At 36.6% G+C, this 13,738-nt stretch overlaps 1 protein-coding gene across 1 annotated transcript in view; it reads right to left on the reverse strand.

Annotated features, from left to right (window-relative positions):
• HMMR (hyaluronan mediated motility receptor) overlaps positions 1 to 13,738 on the reverse strand; it is a 36,437-nt gene that overhangs the window by 21,145 nt on the left and 1,554 nt on the right. Inside the window, exons 2-10 of the mRNA XM_032337101.1 lie at positions 9,873 to 9,971; positions 9,333 to 9,412; positions 5,537 to 5,584; positions 5,182 to 5,370; positions 3,952 to 4,038; positions 3,762 to 3,862; positions 2,099 to 2,173; positions 1,784 to 1,962; positions 1,198 to 1,346 (exon numbers count right to left, since the gene is read on the reverse strand). Of these exons, the coding sequence (XP_032192992.1) occupies positions 1,198 to 1,346; positions 1,784 to 1,962; positions 2,099 to 2,173; positions 3,762 to 3,862; positions 3,952 to 4,038; positions 5,182 to 5,370; positions 5,537 to 5,584; positions 9,333 to 9,412; positions 9,873 to 9,971 (1,007 nt within the window). The remainder of the gene's footprint in view (positions 1 to 1,197; positions 1,347 to 1,783; positions 1,963 to 2,098; positions 2,174 to 3,761; positions 3,863 to 3,951; positions 4,039 to 5,181; positions 5,371 to 5,536; positions 5,585 to 9,332; positions 9,413 to 9,872; positions 9,972 to 13,738) is intronic.

Raw genomic sequence — 13,738 nt, forward strand, 5'->3', positions numbered from 1 at the left:
ATGGGATCAGGAGGGAGACTAACCATAAGAGACTCTTAATCTCACAAAACAAACTGAGGGTTGCTGGGGGGTGAGGGGGCAGGGAGAGGGTGGTTGGGTTATGGACATTGGGGAGGGTATGTGAATTGGTGAGTGCTGTGAAATGTGTAAGCCTGATGATTCACAGACCTGTACCCCTGAGGCAAATAATACATTACATGTTAATAAAAATAATTAAATAAAAAAGGTTTTATTTATTTATTTGACAGAGAGAGACACAGCAAAAGAGGGAACACAAGCAGGGGGAGTGAGAGAGAAAGAAGCAGGCTTCTCACTGAGCAAGAAGCCTGATTCAGGGCTTGATCCCAGGGCTCTGGGATCATAACCTGAGCTGAAGGCAGAGGCTTAAAGACAGAGCCACCCAGACACCCCAAGATTTTACTTTTAAGTAATTTCTTAACCCAAGGTGGGGCTGGAACTCACAATCCTGAGATCAAGAGTCATATGCTTGACTGACTAAGTCAACCAGGTGCCCCACAAGAAAAAAAAAAGTTTTTTTTAAGATTTTATTTATTTATTTGACATAGAGAGAGAGACAGCAAGAAGGGGAACACAAAGTAGGGGGAGTGAGAAAGGGAGAAGCAGGCTCCCCACTGAGCAGGGAGCCCGATGCAGGACTCAATCCCAGGACCTTATGATCACCGCCTGAGCTAAGGCAGATGCCTAATAACTGAGCCACCCAGGCGCCCCAAGAAAAAAATTTTTTTTTTTTTTAAAGATTTTATTTATTTATTTGACAGACAGAGATCACAAGTAGGCAGAGAGGCAGGCAGAGAGAGAGGAGGAAGCAGACTCCCTGCTGAGCAGAGAGCCCGATGTGGGGCTCGATCCCAGGGCCCTGGGATCATGACCTGAGCCAAAGGCAGAGGCTTTAACCCACTGAGCCACCCAGGCGCCCCCAAGAAAAAATTTTTAAACAATTTTCTTATTTTGGTTCATTAGTTGCTTATAATTTTTTCACATTATCGATAACCCTGTCATAAACATCTCTGCAGATAAATCTGCAGCACAGACAGGACCATTTACTCAGGATAAGATTCTAAAAACAGAACTGTCAGAGTGAAGCACATATACAATTGAAAGGTCTTCTGATACACAGGGAAATGTATGACTTAATAAGCACAAGTTGTTTTCTTTTCTTATACTATAGTAAACTACCTTCTCTTGTTGCAGAAGTGAATCAATCTGTAATTCTTTTTGTTGTAGTTTTTCATGTTCCTGTTTTTCAAGAGTAAGTTTCTCCTTTAAGTTTTGCATTTCAGAATTTAGAGTTTCATTCCGTACTCTATCCCTCTCGACAAGGTCTTCTATAAGTGAAAAATGCTGAAATTAGATACTAACTTTGAGAAACCAGATTTCCATATTTTCTGCTATTAGCATGTTACACCGATCAAGTATTTGCAAAGAAATAAAGCCAAAACATAATTCAGAAGTTTGTATCATTTACTATATAAAATATAGTAATTCCATAATAAATAAATAAATTCTATAATAAAACCTTGAAAATTGGTTCTATATCTTCTCATTTTAAATGGCCACCTATTGGGGAAGTCAAAAACTGCACCACTGCATGTACTTCAATGAAGACAAGCAATATATTGAAATAAACAGAGAACAAACATTATAAAAGATAAAAATTCTCACATAGAGAACAGGATTTTTATGTTGTTTTCATAATTATTAAAAAATGCGTTCATATAGCAGTACTTTCCTTAAATATTGTACATATTATTTCTTTAAATACCTTTTTCTTTCTCGAGCAGCTGACACTTAGCATTCAGGTCTTCTACTTGTTTAGAAAGTAAAACAACATTTTCCTCAAGAGACTGCTTAAGGCTTATAACTTCATGATTCTTCTCTTTCAAATCTTCTTCTAACTGGGCAATATCCAGCTTGTATTTTTCCACTTGATCTGATGCACAACTGCATTAAAACAAATTATTTTGAACAGCACATGATTTAAGCACAGGGAAAATGAGAAAACTGAGAAAGTATGAAATGATGTACTCATCACTATTCAACAAACTAAGGTCTATTTAAAAACTACTACTCATATTACCTAATTTCTTCGATGTATTCTAAGAGTTTTTCTGTTTCGGATTTTTCGTCAATCTTTTCCTTCTCTATTGAAACACTGGAAAAAATGGCATATGTGAATAAATACAATAATCACACATAATGCTTAACCTGTACCAAATACTGCCATATCGGATATGCTGTTTCTGGAGTCCAAATTCTTTTTTATTTTTTTTAAAGATTTTATTTATTTATTTGACAGAGAGAGATCACAAGTAGGCAGAGAGGCAGGCAGAGAGAGAGGAGGAAGCAGGCTCCCTGCTGAGCAGAGAGTCTGATGCAGGACTCGATCCCAGGACCCTGAGATCATGACCTGAGCCGAAGGCAGCAGCTTAACCCACTGAGCCACCCAGGTGCCCCTACCAAATTCTTTTTTTTAATGTGGGTTTTTTTTTTAAAGATTTTATTTATTTGACAGAGAGACACAGCGAGACAGGGAACACAAACAGCAAGAGTAGGAGAGGGAGAAGAAGCAGGCCTCCTGCCGAGCAGGAGCTTGATTCCAGGACCCTGGGATCATGACCTGAGCCAAAGGCAGACGCCCAACAACTAAGCCACCCAGGAGCCCCTAGTGCGTTTTTTTTTTTTTTTTAAGATTTTATTTTTAAATAATCTCTACACCAAATGCGGGGTTCAAATTTACAACCTTGAGATCAAGAGTCACATGCTCTACTGTAGCATCTAAATTCTAAACCATTATTTTATGTGACCTCTCAGGTTGACAATTTAAAATATACAAATAGGAAACTGAAGTTTTTTTTTTAAGCTTTCCAGATAAATTCTGATAAAAGGGCTAAGATGATGAGAATTATCACCTATAATAACCTAAGTATTAGAAATGATCTTCCCTATAGCTTTCCTGGCTTCCCAACCCACAACACGTAGAAAACAGCATTTTATTGCTATAAAGCCTTTGTTTTAGGTTGACTTTTATCCAATTACTCATGTGTTACCTCCTCCTAACAATTCAATTTAGAAAATGAGCAAATGATTTAGACACCTTATAAAAAGATTTTTATGAATGGTCCGTGAGCACAGGAGAAGCTTGACACTTATAGTAACAAAATTACAAATGAGACATTACTTCCTACCTACTAGAAAGGCTAAAATCAAATAGACTGACAATACCAAACCTTGGAGAGGAAGTGGAACTGGAATTATATCATATACTGCTAAGTACGACTATAAAATGTGACAACCACTTTTGAGTTTTTTAACACATTATATGTATATTACACTACCTATGATCAGGAATTCTAATCCTAGATGTTTATTCAAGAGAAATAAAAACCTATGTCCACAAAAGACATACATAGTAGTCTTATTCACAATAGAAACTGGAAATCCAAATAATGATCAACAGAGAAATAGTCAACAAATGGAGGTATATTCATGGTGCTACTAAAGATTATGAGGCCTTTCCTCATCATTTATACAGAAGATAGACAAAATTAAGACATTCATACATCTTTTCAGCATAAAATGCTTGAGAATCATCAGGGCTCAGTTGAAGAAGAGAAACAGGGCAAGCAGGGAGCAGTAAGTTAAGTGAAGGAAGGTTTAGTCTTGGTAAACAAGAGCAAGGTGAGAGAGGAAAATCAAGAGTTAGTTACACTTAATAATTTCTTTCTTTTTTAGTCACTCACAGTTTCCCCTCAAGTTGTGCTATTTTCCCCTGAGACTCCTCAAGATTCTTCTGAGTGACCTGTAGCTTCACCTCCATGCCTTCCTGTTTAGCCATCATACTCTACACAACAGAAATATCTGTTTTAGGATATGAGAGATCATTCAGATCCCCAGATCCAGACACAGCAAACTCACCAAGATATCACTCACCCTTATCTTCGTTTCTCTTTTGTTTCTAAGTTTCATTAACTCAAGGCTTAGAAGTCTCATAGTCTTCTGGTTATTATCTTCAGAAAACTAAGTACAAGAAACATAAAAAATTCAGAAATATTTCTACAAGGTCCTATATAAAAATCACAGAAATATTGATTATTCTTTACCTACATTATACTCTGGTAGAAAAAACAGGCTTTGACCACACCCAGATTACTGATTTTACACTATTACTGTTCTTGTCCCTCTCTTTGATTAATGTGACTTTCTGGTTCATTTATTTAATTTTTGGGGAAGGTTTTATTTTTAAGTAATCTCTACCCAATGTGGGGCTCAACTCACAACCCCGAGATCGGGAGTTGCATGCTTTACAGATTGAGCCAGACAGGCACCCCTTTCTGGTTTATTTTTGGGAGTGTTTGGGTGGTCACTTATCTCTGCATGCTGCAGAGTCCACTGCAAGCCTCTATAACAAGCTTCTTGGTGAGGATTCTGTCAAGTGTGCTTACTTAATAAAATGCATCCGAGCCTGATCTCTTTGGAAATATGTAGATTACAGGGTCCACCCCAGGACTACCAAATCAGAATCTCCCTCAGTGGGGTCCAGGAATCTGCTGCCTTCCACAAGCTTGATTCTTATGCACCCTCGCTCTCTTTGTGATCAAAGAGCTCAGCACATTACAGGCCCTGAATATATGAGTGTTATTAAACTGAACAGTGATTTACAGCCTCCTTATATTTCAGACAAAAGCAGATGACCATATGATGTCCTTTAAGATCTATTAGTATGGCAATACTAATAGACAAATTTAACTATTAAATATAGTTAGTCCACAAATTTATTCATTTCCCACTTCATTTCCAAAAGGATTTGCGATGGAAGCCTGCTGTTCTGCTATTATTTATTTCAGAGAAAGATCTTTACAGTGGCTTCTAGGTGTAAATTTTGTAAGTTTTATTAATGGCCTTATTTACTGGGGGTGACTTTGAAGAAGGATGAGAAAATGTCAGACATTAAAACAAAAGTAACTTGTTTATCACCTCTTATATGTCAGGTACCATAACAAAAAAGACCATAATAATTCTTCTTGGAAGCAGTTTAACATTTAAGATACATTTGTTGAAGGAAAAATACTAAACTAGAGCCTAAAATTCCCAAAAAACTATATAAGAAAAAAAATGTTTATAATTTATTCCATAGTAAATATTATTGTCAGGTTCAAATACCTTTGATTTTAGCAGTTCATTAGTCCTGGTTAACTCAATAAGCTGTTTTTCTAGTGAAGCATTACTTGCAGAGAGAGATGTTTTCTCCCTGACTGCAGCATTTAGCTTGGCCTCCATTTTTTCCAATTCAGCTTCCAGATCCTGGATTCGCTTGTCCTGAGCACCACGTTCTTGCACAAGAACACGAATCTGGACAGAAACAAGGTGATAAATAAATGAATCACCAATACAGTGCCAACATAACTATATGCTATTGATAAAGAAAACAATGCTTAACCTATAGAGCCACCAGGTGTTCCAACTCTTTCCATTTTATAGTACATTTGTTTTTCAGTTAAGTTGAAGCACTGCTTACCTCTTTTTCTAATATCTTCAAATCTTTATCATTCTTTTGAGATTCCCTCTATTTAAAAGTCAAAGAACAGAGATAAATTTAAATGCCACAAATATCACAAATTTGATTTTCAGCTGTAAAAAAAATTAGTTTAATTCTTCTTTCTTTTCTTTTTCTTTTTTTTTTCTTTCTCTCTCTCTCTTTTGTTTTTTTTTTTTTTAACTAAACTCTACCTACCAATGTGCAGCTTGAACTCACAACCCAAGATCAAGAGTCGCATACTCTACTGAGTCAGCCAGGCACCCCCTTCTTTTTTTTTCTTAAAGATCTAATTGGCTTTGGGGCACCTGGGTGGCTCAGTGGGTTAAGCCTCTGCCTTCGGCTCAGGTCATGATCCCAGGATCATGGGATTGAGCCCCGCATCGGGCTCTCTGCTCTGCAGGGAGCCTGCTTCCTCCTCTCTCTCTCTCTCTCTCTGCCTGCCTCTCTGCCTACTTGTGATCTCTGTCAAATAAATAAATAAAATCTTAAAAAAAAAAAAAAAAAAGATCTAATTGGCTTCATTAAGTGATTCATGAATCAGGCAGCAACCTACCTAGCAAGTGGAGGGGAGCTCCTCATCAAACAGCTAATTTCTACTTAAAACATTTCACTTAGCCTAGTAAACATTTTGTAGGAGACTTATCTGGTAGAAGAAGGAAAATGTTCTTTAAATCTTAAAATATTTCAGGTTTAAGTTTTCACCCTACTAGATTATTAGGCTTTTCCTAAGAAGTCCAGGGAAAAGAACAGGTGGAGCTTCATGAATAAAGTTACTGAATGCCTTCGTTCTAATGTTAAACATTAATACATTTTGAATATTTAATTATGTTATTCCAGAAAGAAAAGAATCTTACAAAGAGAAATAAAGTTAAACCTTGATACCCAAGGAGGGAAAAAAAGCTACACATGCGAAGACATAAAAATTAAAATGGTGTAAGCGGATTTTTTTTAAAGGTTTTATTTATTTGGGGTGCCTGGGTGGCTCAGTGGGTTAAAGCCTCTGCCTTCACCTCGGATCATGATCCCAGGGTCCTGAGACTGAGCCCAGCATTGGGCTCTCTGCTCCTCAGGGAGCCTGCTTCTTCCTCTCTCTCTGCCTACTTGTGATCTCTGTCTGTCAAATAAAAAAAAAAAAAAAAAAAAAAAAAAAAAAAAACTTTAAAGATTTTATTTATTTATTTGAGAGAGAGAGAACACAAAGGAGGTAAGGTCAGAGGGAGAAGCAGACTCCCCACGGAGCAGAGAGTCAGATGTGGGGCTAGATTCCAGGATCGAGACCTGCGTTGAAGGCAGACGTTTAATAAACTGAGCCACACAGGTATCCCTTGTCAGCTGATTCTAATTTACTTATTGCCTTTATTCTAAATAAGACACACAATTTTGCTCTATGTATTTTTATATCCAACAGCTTTTCTGACACAACGGCCCTAAACAGAATATCCATCTTTTCCACCTAAAATGGAAGAAAATGGATAAACATACTGCACACAACTTGTTTTATGTGCTTCTAAGTTGAGGGGGCCTACATCAGTCTCATATTTATTAATTTTCCACAGGATGGCATTTTCTATCAAGGATGGCCAATTATTTAGGGGTTTTTTACAAACCTGTATGCAATTTAGTTTTCTAAGAGTTCCGTAGTTAATTTGAAATTTTAGAACTGTTTCTTTAAGAAATTCAAATTAGGAAATTTAAATCAACTCCTTTAAAAAAATTTTTTTTTAACTTTAATTCCAGTACAGTTAATATATAGTGTAATATTAGTTTCAGGTGTACAATATAGTGATTCAACACTTCCATACAACACCAGGTGCTCATCAAGACAAGAACACTCCTTAATCCCCACCACCTATGTCACCCATCTTTCCACCCTCCTCCTCTCTGGTAACATCAATTTGTTCTCTAAAGTTAAGAGACTGTTTCTTGATTTGTCTCTCTCTTTTTGACCCCCTTTACTCATTTGTTTTGTTCCTTAAATTCTACGTATGAGTGAAATCATATGGTATTTGTCCTTTTCTGACTTATTTCGCTTAGCATTAATCTCCCTAGGTCCATCCATGTTATTGCAAACAGCAGGATTTTATTCCTTTCTATGGCTGAAGATTATCTCATTGTATATACATTTAAATCACTGTGTAAGAAAAGACTGTCTATATCAGTGCTGCCCTATAATATATCACAGACCACATACATATTTTCTTCTAGAGAAGAAATGGGGAGGAGGGGGAGGGAGAATCAGATCCCCGCTGAGCGGGGAGCCCAACTTGGGGCTCAATCCCAGGATGCTGAGATCATGACCTGAGCTGAAGACAGGCGCTAAACCAACTGAACCACCCAGGCACCCCCACATATGTATTTTCAAATTTTCTAGTAGTTACATATATGTTTTAAAGTTATTTATTTATTTAAGCAATCTCTATGCCCCATGTGGAGCTCAAACTCATGACCTCAAAATCAAGAGCTGCCCAGTCTTCAGACTGAGCCAGCCAGGCACCCCTCTAGTAGTCATATTTAAAAAGTAAAAATTTTAGTAATATATTTTATTTTACCCTAAATGTAATAAGTATTATTTCAATTATTGTCATTAGTATAAAATTATTAGTGAAACATTTTATGTGTTTTGTATTAGGTCTTCAAACCTTGCTGTGTATTTTATATTTATGGCACATCTCAATTCAAATGCTAGATTTTTATCAGAAATAGCTATCTATGGGCCACCTGTGTGGCTCAGTTGTTTAAGCATCTGACTCAATCTCAGCTCAAGTCTTGATCTCAGGGTTGTGAGTTCAAGCCACACACTGGGCTCCAGACTGTAATGCTGGGTGTAGGGACTATTTCTAAAATAAATAAATAAATAAATAAATAAATAAATAAAGAGAGAGAGAGAGAGAGATTGAGAAAGAAATAGCTACCTATATTTAGATTCCATAAACTGTGCAGATGAAGAAGTAGATTCATATCCCCAATATGTTAAAAAAAAAATTTATGTTTTCCAACAAGAGAATCAAGTACTGGTTTATAAATATAGATTAATTAAAATTAAATAATATTAAAAATTTAGCTCTTCAAGTTCTCAATAGCCACATGTGGCTAATCACTTCCATATTGGATAATGAAACCCTTTATTATGAAATGAGAGACTTAGGTAATTGCTGAACAAATGAACAAGACTAAGCTTAACCTACAGCCTTGGTTTCCTAACTTTGAATCTTTTCCATACTAACAAATTTTTTTGGTAACTTCTTAAGAAACTACAACTTGCTTTATGAACTAATGGAAACAGTACAACATGTAGGCTATTGCACAAGCCATAACATGAAGTTAAGAATTTAATCTCCCACCACTCAAAAACTGAGAGTTTTTGAGCAGCACAACTCTTTAAGGCATTAGAATTTTTTTTTTCCTTTTTCTTTATCAATACTTACCTTTCCACACAAATAAAAAAAACTAAAACAACTCAAAACCAAATCAAAGAACTGCAAACTTTTTAAAGGCTTACAAGGTGTTAGACAAATTACCTAGATAGAGAAATGACTGAGAAGTGGGTACCATATTGTAATTCTGAGCTATGCGCATGTTTAAACAATATATTTAGTAATGATGCAGCCAGAAATGAAATCTTGGTATAGTCCTAATGATAATATTTTTTATTAACTTATAGGTTTACTAATAACCTTACTTTATACACTTAATGCATTCTAGTCAAATAAAAAACCTTTCAGAAATATTTTCATGATTTAGGTGATAAACCAGCTAGAATATCAGAGTTCCTCACCTTTAATCCCAAAGTCTTAACTTTTCTTGCTGAAGCAGGCAGGGCAGCATCTTTGTCAACATTAAGATTTTGTTGAGATTCTATAATAGAATAGATTGTACAGATTCTGGTTGGTGCTTACATGTTTGAAACACAAACAAAATCCATTTCTAAATTTCTTATGTAATTATTAGTGAAGTAATATAAAGTTCTTTTCTTAATTGTACAAGTCCAAATAAGTAGTTGCACAACACAATTTTCACATCAACATTTTTCTGATTTTCCTAATATTCCCTGACAGAAAGTTAAGGTGATTAACAAAAGGAAAACTATATATATGTGAGTACCTTGCTTAATTTTTCTGGTTATACAGTAGTGAAATGATTAAAGCATTATTTTATAGTTGACTCATTTGTAAATGCATCAAATAAGAAAATTAAAATATAACTGTAACTCCACCTTTTTACAAATAGTATAGAATCTTCTAATTTAAATACTATTAGTCATAACTTTAAAACTTAAGAGATCATATACCCATTATTTTACTTTGGAATCCATTACCTTTTTGTTTTTTAAATCTTTGTGATTTCTCAAAGGATACTGGTCCTTTCAATACTTCTGAAGTCTTAACATCATAAGCACCTGGAGATGGTGCACAACCTAAAGGAAACATATAGAACATTAATGTCTCATCTAATGTTCCTTATGATCTTACATGGTGATGAATGTAAAACAGTTATTGGATGTGAAACAGTTAAAAACTGTGTCATAGTAAAGTAATACAAATTTAAAATGCCATTAATAAATTGTTTATTTTTTCAAATGTAAAAATAGCACCTATCTGATATTACAAATAGGTCTCTCTATGAAAAACATCATTATCTTCCCAAATGCTCTTTATTTCAATGAGTCAAAGAAACACAGACAATTCAACAAAACAGCAAAGACAGTCTTGAGATAAACATCATTAAGAACAAGCAACATGGGGCACCTGGGTGGCTCAGTGGGTTAAAGCCTCTGTCTTCAGCTCAGGTCATGATCCCAGGATCCTGGGATGGAGCCCTGCTTTGGGCTCTCTGCTCAGCGGGGAACCTGCTTCCCTTCCTCTCTCTCTGCCTGCCTCTCTGCCTACTTGTGATCTCTGTCTGCCAAATAAATAAATAAAATCTTAAAAAAAAAAAAAAAAAAAAAGAACAAGCAACATGGCTTTGTTACTAAGGATTAAATCTAAGAAAAAAATATTTGGAATCAATTCTAACTCCAAGAGCATTAATGAGGCAACTACCATCAGAGTCTAGAAATGAAGCAACTAAAAGTCTAGCCTTCAAGGTTTAGTATGGAATAAAAATTTATAGTGATAATTCATCTCTGGCTAATATTGACACAACAGGAAACTTAGAAAGTCATGTTATACAAAGTACAAACTACTAGACAATATTTCTTTCTCTCTCTTTTTAAAAAGATTTTATTTATTTATTTCTTTGACAGAGAGAGAGAGCGCGCACGCGAGAGACAGCGCACGCACAAGCAGGGAGAGCAGCGGAAGCGTGGGTGGGTAGGAAGCATGCTCCAGGCTGAGCAGGGAGCCTGACCTGGGACTTGACCCCAGGACCCTGAGATCATAACCTGAGCAGAAGGCAGCCATTTAACTGATGGAGCCACCCAGGCATCCCTGTACTAGACAGAAATTTATACAGTATAACCTCACTTAACTGGAGTCTCAAACTGAAGGCATTTTGGAGTGTTTATGCATAGTCAACTTGAGATCTTATTCTCAGGACTTAATAATAAAAATGTCATTTTTATTATTGTTAGCAGAAGGGGAGCCTGGGTGGCTCAGTCAGTAGAGTATGTGACTCTTGATCTCAGGGTGTAAGTTTAAGCCCCACATTGGGCATAGAGCCTACTTAAACAAAAAAGGTAAAAATATCATTAGCATAAAGCTTTAACTGGTTGAGAACAGATTCATACTATTCACTGAAAAACTATTTTCTTCAGCATAGAGTTTCATGCAAATGAACATGAACTAAAAGGAGTTTGAACATTTGAAGGTAACTCCAGCTGTCCCTTAAGTGTTTTCTAAATGGAATGATAGGGGCGCCTGGGTGGCTCAGTAGGTTAAAGCCTCTGCCTTCGGCTAGGGTCATGATCTTGGGGTCCTGAGATCAAGCCTCATGTGGCGGTGCGGGGTGGGGGTGGGGGTGTCTCTGCTCAGCAGGGAGGCTTCTTCCTCCTCTCTCTCTGCCTGCCTGTCTACTCGTAATCTCTGTGTCAAATAAATAAATAAAATCTTTAAAAGAAATAAAAATAAATGGAATGATAGATAAGAACTTGTTGGTATACCTTGACTAGCATTGAAAAAAGTGAAACACAGAGGCTCAGTGGATTAAGCCTTTGCTTTCAGCTCAGGTTACGGTCTCATGGTCCTGGGATCGAACCCCGTATCTGGCTCTCTGCTCAGTTCGGAGCTCTCTATGCCTGCCTCTCTGCCTACTTGTGATCCCTCTCTCTCTCTGTCAAATAAATAAATAAATAAAATCTTTAAAAAAAAAAGTGAAACACAATAGAAAATATTAGCATGACTCAAATGTAGCAAAGTGAAGCACTGTTTTGTAGGACTTCTTGTTTCAATGATAGCTGTATAAATATTAAAAAATCTATCCTGGATAGAGATACACAATTTATTTCTCACTCTAGGACACAATTAAAAAGTATTAAAATCATCCCTTTCATTAATTCTAAGAGGCCATAACAACATCAAGGAAGTTTCCATTCCTATACCTGGAATTAAGGTAACAAAAATAATGACACAAAAATTCCAATTCTGGGAGCTTTTTGATCTAAATGTGGTCAATAAGGAATTGAGATAGTGGGTTTCTAATCAGAAGAAAGTCTCAAAATGAAATACAGAATTCAATGAAGTAGCTAAGGTAAAGACAGACTTACCAAAAAACATTAATCTTGGTTAGTTCAAATCTCTCATACTTTACAAACTGTTTACAACCTGGGATGAATAGGAGGCTGGCAGGGGTTTCCCTAAAATCAGCTTAAGGATGGTGGCACATCTTAGAGCACCTATGTTACTCATTTGCGATAAGGGTTGAGGGAGGCAGTGGGGAACATATTATGTTTTAAAACAAACGAGAGATTTCCACCATTACTGTTAGCAATGCTTTTTGGGGGAAGAGGGGATGAGGGTATGCAGAGCCTACGGTTATTCTGTGCTCTCTGCTTTCATTATTATTATTATTATTATTGTTAGTTTTAAAGTTAAGCTCTAGGCCCAACATGAAGCTTGAACTTACAATCCTGAGATCAAGAATCACATGTTCTACCTACTGAGACAGCCAGCGGCCCAGCTTTCTGTTTTTAGGAATGCTTCTGTGGGAAAGCAGGAGAAGCACCAGTCTAGACTCGTCAAAGCAGCCAGAAAATAAAATGATGTTGAAATCTTATATTTTGGGGCACTTGGGTGGCCCAGTGGGTTAAAGCCCCATATCTGGCTCTCTGCTCAGCAGGGAGCCTGCTTCCCTTCTCTCTCTCTACCTGCTTGTGATCTCTGTCTGTCAAATAAAATCTTAAAAAAAAAAAAGGAAAGAAATCTTATATTCTGGTTCATCATTAGGTTTACACTCTCAAAAGGGGATATGCGCCAGCAAACAATGGGATGGTGGACACTGACTAAGCAGCATCAAGAGAGTTGAAAACAATTATAACCACACTTAACAAAAACTTCCTTAAAGACTAAAGAATCAAATTTGGTTGTTAGATTTAGGATTTAGATTGAAGAACTAGGTTGAAATCCAGCCTGTATGTCTAGCTTTTAATATACTTATCCACCTCACACCTCAGATAATGTACTTATCCATCTTCCATGTTAGACAAAACTGCCTGAAGTTAGGAACTCTCTTGATCATGCCGGTACCCCCAGTATTTAGCTTATGGTTGAGTTGGGGAATGTGGTAAAGAAAACATACAAAGTCACTGGGATATGGGAATGGAAATAGAGTTTTGTGACTATCCCAGTCAGGATTCAAATTCATCTTTATATGCCAATTAATAGACATTACTATGGGCCAAGTACTTTTTAGCCAGAGGGAGAAGATCCTGAATAAGAACATTATACTCTCTCCTTTTCGAACCTAGTTTCAAGACCTCTGGAGTTACTTATTTATTTTTTAAAAAGATTTTGTTTACTTATTGACAGAGACAGAGAGAGGGAATAAAAGCAGGGGGAGCAGCAGAGGGATAGAGAGAAGCAGGCTTTCTGCTGAGCAGGGAGCCCAATGTGGGGCTCGATTCCAGGACCTGAGATCTTGACCTGAGCCGAAGACAGATGCTTAACCGACTGAGCCACCCAGGAGACCCTGGAAAGTTATTTTTATTTGAGGTTATGATTCTCCACTTATGAAACAGGAATAAAAAAG

This window comes from Mustela erminea, chromosome 3 (assembly GCF_009829155.1).
Source record: "Mustela erminea isolate mMusErm1 chromosome 3, mMusErm1.Pri, whole genome shotgun sequence".
Classification (NCBI taxonomy): domain Eukaryota; kingdom Metazoa; phylum Chordata; class Mammalia; order Carnivora; family Mustelidae; genus Mustela; species Mustela erminea.